This window comes from Penaeus japonicus, unplaced genomic scaffold (assembly GCF_977035675.1).
Source record: "Penaeus japonicus unplaced genomic scaffold, GWHDUDI00000001_assembly GWHDUDI00000013, whole genome shotgun sequence".
NCBI classification, from domain to species: Eukaryota; Metazoa; Arthropoda; class Malacostraca; order Decapoda; family Penaeidae; genus Penaeus; species Penaeus japonicus.
The window spans coordinates 15,051,663-15,059,162 of record NW_028234415.1 but is presented as its reverse complement, the minus strand read 5'-3'; the positions used below and the strand labels follow the sequence as shown (position 1 = coordinate 15,059,162).

Sequence of the window (7,500 nt, the reverse complement as noted above, 5' to 3'; positions counted from 1 at the left end):
TCCTGCTAAAGATTCTCATTTGGCCTTAACTATGCCGGAAACATATATTCTAACATGTACCTTCACTTTACTCATGTTGACAGTTGTTCAGAAGAGTTTCTAGCTGAAATTAATCGAGAGCACCAACTTGTTATCTACAACCGGTCTCCGCACAATGTGTTTTGATTCTATAGTCTAGAGATAGTTCATGTAATGCTTTATTAAAGAGATCGCGTATATAACGTTGTATAGTGATTGTTCATATATCTTATTTTTCTATCAAACATTTTTTTAAAGATGTGTTTATTCATATTTGATTTTTTTTTGTCCTATTAATGATTTGCCTTGTATTTTACCCATATTCTGAATTTCACTATTACAGTTATTTAACCAGGTAGGTGGATAATAAAAGGATTCCCCTTCTTTATCCTTTATCAAAGTAGTCTTTTAGTCAGAATCATAGAGAAAAGTGCCCTTTTAGCAAGGATTTTTTATATTCCTTATCCTTATGAAAGTCAGCGCACGTTACTGTAATGATGATATTAATAATTTATATAATATATCATACTGACAAAATATATTATATAACATTCATGATAATAACATATACAAATTATTTATGGTAATGATAATTGTAATAATAGTAATGGTGATAGTAGTATAACAGGATAATGATAATCCTCATCGTAATTACTATACTTATTCTCATCATCATATCATCAAAGCAATAGTAATGATAGCAACAGTAACAAGAACTACAACAACAAAACAACAGTGTCAATGATAGTAATATCAATAATACAACTGATAAAAGTGGTATGATTATAGTAATAACAGTAATCTGCAGTGAACTTGCTTGCAATTTCTTGAAATTCTTTGACGTGCTATTGCATGTAATTTCACTTACAAAGCTCCGCCCACACAAGGATACCAACCGGTGTGATGGTCGCGAATATGATCGAAACAAATGTTTCAGTAGATGAAAGGCAATGGGTGAGCCTTTATTTACAATTTTATTTTGCATAGGGGCCACTTGGATAGTAACAAGAATGATAATAATGGTGATAATGGTAATAATGGCAATGATAATGATAATGATAACATAGTAATGATAACAGTAATGATAATAAGATTGATATGGATAATGATAACAATAATAATGATATTGATGATAATAATAACAATGATAATGATGATAATAATAACAATAATAGTGATGGAATACCAACGGCAAAATAGTAATCAGAATCAGTACTAATATGATATTAACGCTAAGGATAATAGCGGTAACGATGTTCATGCTAATAAGAGATAATGATAATGATGATGTTTACGGTGATGATGATGGTAATGATGATGATGATGGTAATGATGATGATGATAGTGATATTAATAATAATGACAATAACAATAAGAATGATAATAATTAATAATGATGATGATGAGGATAAAGATAATGATAATAATTATCGTGATGATAATGACAATATTGATAATAATAATGATAATAATGATAAAGGTATTGATAATAATAATGATAATACTACTGCTACTAATGGTAATGATATGCTATTGATATTATATATTATTGATACTGTAGTGATAAAAAGGTTCCTGGCTAACAATGATAAGAAAAAGAAGAAAAAGAAGGGAGGGAGAGGAGGACGAAGAAAAAATAGAATGAGAAGATGGCAAAGAAAAGATGATAATGACAGCGATGATGCCGATGATCCAAAAGAAAGAACGACAATTAAAGTAAAAAGAGAGAGTTCGAGTTTAGAGAAGAATCCCCCCTCAAAAAAATACGTGAAATTAAAATATGAAAAATATTCCCGCCTTCACTCGAGCATTCGGATATATAAATCATGCATTTTCGTTGGAATGTAACTTGTAGTAAACTTTATAATGGGACTTAAGTTATTTTTCTAGATCATATACCATAACCTATTCTAGGATATTTTGAGAGTATATGGTTAACATGTGTGCATTAAATGTAACATAACGTGATCTTGGTATGTCTCATATACATCAGTTTATTTCCTAAATAACAAACAAGCCGAAATGATACCTAAATTAGAGAAAAAATATAAATATTTATATTTTTTGTTGAGATTTATGCCATTTGAAAATATTTCAAGAGACTTTATTGATTCCGAATTATTCTTAGGAAACACACCCCTTGACAGAATTATAAGAAATTAAAAAGCCTTTACAGATACACTATTAGATATCTTACAGTTACATAAAGAAAAACAAAAATATTCACAAAACCATATAATCTACCAGATCAGAACAAGAATACCAACTAAAAAATAAAGATTAATGACAAGAAACCAAAAAAATAAAAATAAATAAAAATAAAAATAAAAAAAACATACATACAACGAAAAACTTACAAGTCTAAAATACCATAATAAAGTCACACATTAAATCAGACTAAAACAGCAAAAGGATCTAAATAAGGCAAATCCCGAGTCCGAGACAAAAGTATTGGAACACGTAAACATCATGGCCGGAGAAGACGACAAACCTCTGGATGATTCCAAGAGTTATATGGGCATTCCAGAGGCCCAATTTGTTGTAAGTTTTGACAAATGGCAGAGAAATGTCGGGATGTGAATGGAGTACTTGAAAAAGGGTGTTCGAGGTTGTGTAAACTTCGAAAAGATACGTTGTGTCTATACCTGTCATGAGTCATGCCGCTTCCATGGTGTTTATTATTTTCGATCTGAATTTTTGTTTTATTTTATACTCTGGATATAAGATGGATCGTATTTTTCTAAGCTTCGGAGGACTACTATATGAAGAAGTAGGGTGTCATTTTTATGAATGAGGGTGTAGATGTGCCTCATTCAATTTGTAGTGACTATTAATAGATTCCAAAGATTGTACTCATTAAATACCAATGCATGAAAACGGTCCACAAGACATGTGGTTTTAGTGATAAATTTACTTTGTATTGCATGTCAAAGTTTCATATATAGTTGGTACTATTATCCTATCCAAATATAGGCCTGGATTTCTCTTGTTCTTGATCCTAGGTGAGTTTGTTAACGTTTAGGAGACTGTTGTGGCCCTCACAGTGAGAGACTTTCTGACAATTGGCAATTCGTTTGGAAAGCTGTACAATGCTGATAGCAAATATAATATTGATGTATTGAATTATATATTCACTGTCCAAGTGTAAGAGTCTTAGGCCAAGAAACCAACCATAGCAGTGATATTAGTGGTAATAACAGTTATGGTATGCATAACTTGCTGCGATGGTATAGCGACAAAGACAATGCTGCATTATCTTGATATGCAAGACCTGTCACATGAACTAACTTTGATTGTTAATGAGATATTTAGTAAAATCTTATGCAACAAACGCTGTACAACAAATCCCTTATCTCAGCCTTCAGACCTCTACTCCCACCTTACTTATCTGGGCTGTCAGTCAAATTCACACGTGATAATCGCCTCAGGACGGTAATCTACGACAAAAGAATGGCCGTGTTTGCTTTGGAGGAAAACGTATTCCGCATGCACTGTTGTGTGTGTGATGTGTGGTGTATGTATGTGTGTATGGTATGCCTGTTATGTCTAATGAATGTACGCATGTAATATGTATGTATGGGTATTTCAATATGTATAAATGTATTATATATATACATATAATATCTCATATAACGTATATATATGTAGATGTGTGTGCGCGCGTAAATTGTGTGTGTGTGTGTGTGTGTGTGTGTGTGTGTGTGTGTGTGTGGGTGTGTGTGTGTGTGTTGTTGAGTGTGTGTGTGTGTGGTGTGTGTGTGTGGGTGTGCTGTGTGTCTGCGTGCGCGTAAGTGTGTTTTGTGTGCGCGCGTAAGTTGTGTGTGTGTCTGTGCGCGTAGGAGTTGATGTGTGTGTTGTGGTGTGGTGTGCCGGGTTTTTTTTTTTTTTTAAGTGTGTGTGTGGTGTGTATGGTGCGCGTAAGGTGTGTGTGTGTGTGTGTGTGTGAGCGCTGGCGCGCGCATGTGTGTGTGTGTGTTTGTATGTGTGTAAGAGTGTTGGTGTAATATAATAGTAACATATATAATATAACCTATATATATATAAATATATGCACACACACACATACACACAACACACATGTATAAATATATATAGATAGATAGATTAGATAGATAGATTATAGATATAGAAATAGATATATCGATAGATAAATAGATAGATATAGATATATAGATATAGAGTATAGTTATATGTACTTATTCGTGAATATTTATATATATATCTATAATATACATATATATATACAAATATATATATATACATATGTATATATTTAATATATGTATGTATATATATATATATAACATATATTAAATATACATACATATATATATATATATATCTATATATATAGTAATATAGATATATGTATGTATATATATAATGTATATTATATATATGTAATATAATACTACATATATGTATATATAAATATGTATATATATAATATATCTATATAACATATATATGTATAACGAATATCTAATATATATAAATTGGTGTTTGTGTGTGTGTGTGGTGTGTGTAGGTGTGTGTGTTAATGTGTGTGGTGTTTGCATATATATGTATATATATATATATATATATAATATATATAAATATATATATATATATATAAATATATAAAATATATCATATGTAAATGTAATATATATATATATAGTGTATTTGTATATGTATATATGCACACACACACACACACCCACACCCACACCCACATATATATATATATAAACGATATATATATATATATATATATATAAATATATATATATATATATATATATATATATATAAATAATATATACATGTATATAATAAAAGTATTATTTTTTATATGTATATAGATATATATATAGTATAATATATATATATATATATACATAAATAGAATAATATGTGGGTGTTGTGTGGTGTGTGTGTTGTGTTGTGTGTGTGTGTGTGTGAATTCATTTGTCTATATATGTATGTTATGTTATATAAAGATTTGATATATAAATGCACACAAACATATATACAGACAGATAGTGTAGATACATATCGGATATAGAAATACATAAAAGATAAAGGCATTTTTTTGTATATATAATTGTGCGCGAACGTTGTCCCTGTATGCATGCACGCACGAAAAAAAAAAAATTGATTTTTTTTTTTTACTTATAAAAGAATCTAAATGAATTTTATATGCAAAACAATCGACAGATAATTACGGTCAGTCACGCATATTGAGAATATTGTATGTTACCCTTTGCTGTTCTATGCAGAAAAATATCAGGAAGGTAACTTTGACAGTAGTACCGAGGATCAGATCATGTGACTCTATCGGATGATTGACAGGTGCGAGATATGGCTGATGGGGTTGGGGATTCACACCTTGCCCAACGACAGTCTAATCAGGCACATGATTAAGCTTGGCCGCTGCGGCTCCGTCCATGCCTGCATACGAGCAATTTCAATATTTAATCCCTAAGACGAATAATGAACATTTATCAAAAATATTTTAATTATAGCGTGTTCTCTAACCCTTTCTTAGTAAATCTGGCTACTCAAATTAACGTAAATTCTACTATTTAAATTTAAAAAAAAATCAAAGACCTGTGACAGCTAGAAAAATGTTCGCCTCTGGAGGTGTGACAGGGAAAGGGTTAAAGGTTGTCGTGGTATCATCCAATCAAAGTGATTTTATGCTTTTGTTTTTGGGTGAAATGCCAATTATCTACCACCATGTATGTTCAGGCATGAGAGAGCTTGAAGACCCCCCTGGCAATTTGTCATCAATGAAAGGACTAGTTCAAGTTCTATCTCGTTTGGATGTACATGCTGGAAGTTTGCTTGCCGTTGCTACAGCACAGTAGTTTCAAAGGTCATGACAGTTGCCAGATAATGTTCCATGATATGGCACTAGCCGGCATCAGTTGACTCCACACTGACTCTTATAGAGTGCTGAACGGCACAGATTTGACCACCATCAGCGTATGTCCATACTTACTGGTAACTTTGCTTTGAGGCTTTTATGGAGGACTGTCTTGAAAACATCTGCAGGAGCTGCTGTACACATGATTCTGGGCTTGGATGTGTTTATTAGTGTGTACATATATAACTAGCTGTTTAACATAGTTTAATTGTCTCAGAAAAACCCTAAATTTTCAGTTACTTTTTAAAAAATAAAGTTGGTACTGTTATGTGCCTCTAATCAGGATTTACAACACAATTATAATTTTATCCTGGGTATCCTCTTTCAGGAAGATGTTGATGCCTTCATGAACAAAGAAGACAATGCCAATGATGCACAAAGTGTTATCATGCGGCTGGATGAACAACTGAACAAATACAAGTTTATGGAAGCACATTTGCAAGCAAGGCGCAAGAAGTAAGTGTCAAGAATTTTTTTTCCTTTATAAAGGTTTTATTAAATAAAGATTAAATAAATACATTTGTATTGTAAAATTTCAAGGATTTTAGCTAAATTCAATGTTTGCTGATAAGGTTAAAAAGAAAATTGATTGCATATGAACATACTGATATGATCAGACATTGCACAATTATGTTCCACTTTGAATTTAAAGATATTTGATTGTTGCCATATGTAGAGAATCAAGGAACTTGCCCTATTCTTTATTGAACATTGTGGTACAAACTGTAGTCTGTTTCATCTGGTTATGTTTGTAGGCTTTAACATGTCTAACAACACATGAATTATATTTACTGAAGATATATTTTTGAAGCCCTGCCCTGTGATGCAGTATATTCTATTGTGATATAGGCAGTATCCTATATAGCAGTCAATTTATAAGCTTTGTTATATGTTTTGTTTCTAGTAACAGAATCATGGAAAATTGACAGCAAGGATGGTATTCCCAAGCCAGATAATTTAACTTATCACAAGAAATTATGAGATTTTAAAGATATTCCATATGAAGAGAAAGATACATATAGATATAAATTAATCAAGACCAAATAGCCTTAGTGATACTGCATTGGTAAGACATTAAATGAGGTCTCCAAGACATACAGTTTCATAAGCTTCTTCTATGGCGACTGGGGCATACCCTATGGACATATTCAGACCATACAGACTATACGTACTATATAAAAGTAAACAATCATAAGAGCAAGGTTCGGTGAAGAACTCAAGAATAATAATATAGAATAGTGAATAGTGTTTTCTTCTTTGCAGGTTGAAATCCCAGATTCCAGATATTAAGAGTTCTCTACAAATTGTTAAAGAGATGAAGACCAGAAAAGATACAGCTGATGCTATCGAGACTAAATTCTTACTGTCTGATCAGGTCTATATGAAGGCCAAAATCCCACCAACAGATCGAGTGTGTCTTTGGCTTGGAGTAAGTATTTTGATTAACAGTGAACCATTCATTGTTCATTCATTCATTCAAAATTCATTATGAATATTTTGATATTCGAAGTAAGGCTGAGATTATACAAGTTTTTGTGTATAACTTTTTTCTTTTTGAGGATTTTTTG

General features: G+C 31.4%; 2 protein-coding genes across 2 annotated transcripts in view; one reads left to right on the top strand and one right to left on the bottom strand.

Annotated features, from left to right (window-relative positions):
• Mtap (Methylthioadenosine phosphorylase) overlaps positions 1-186 on the bottom strand; it is a 12,924-nt gene extending 12,738 nt beyond the window's left edge. The window contains exon 1 of the mRNA XM_043013708.2: positions 61-186. Within this exon, the coding sequence (XP_042869642.2) occupies positions 61-75 (15 nt within the window). The 5' untranslated portion in view covers positions 76-186. The remainder of the gene's footprint in view (positions 1-60) is intronic.
• Positions 187-2,407: 2,221 nt separating this feature from the next.
• The window catches only part of mgr (prefoldin subunit mgr), a 9,214-nt gene continuing 4,121 nt past the window's right edge, over positions 2,408-7,500 (top strand). The window contains exons 1-3 of the mRNA XM_043013707.2: positions 2,408-2,559; positions 6,261-6,388; positions 7,196-7,361. Coding sequence (XP_042869641.1) covers positions 2,488-2,559; positions 6,261-6,388; positions 7,196-7,361 — 366 coding nt within the window. The 5' untranslated portion in view covers positions 2,408-2,487. The remainder of the gene's footprint in view (positions 2,560-6,260; positions 6,389-7,195; positions 7,362-7,500) is intronic.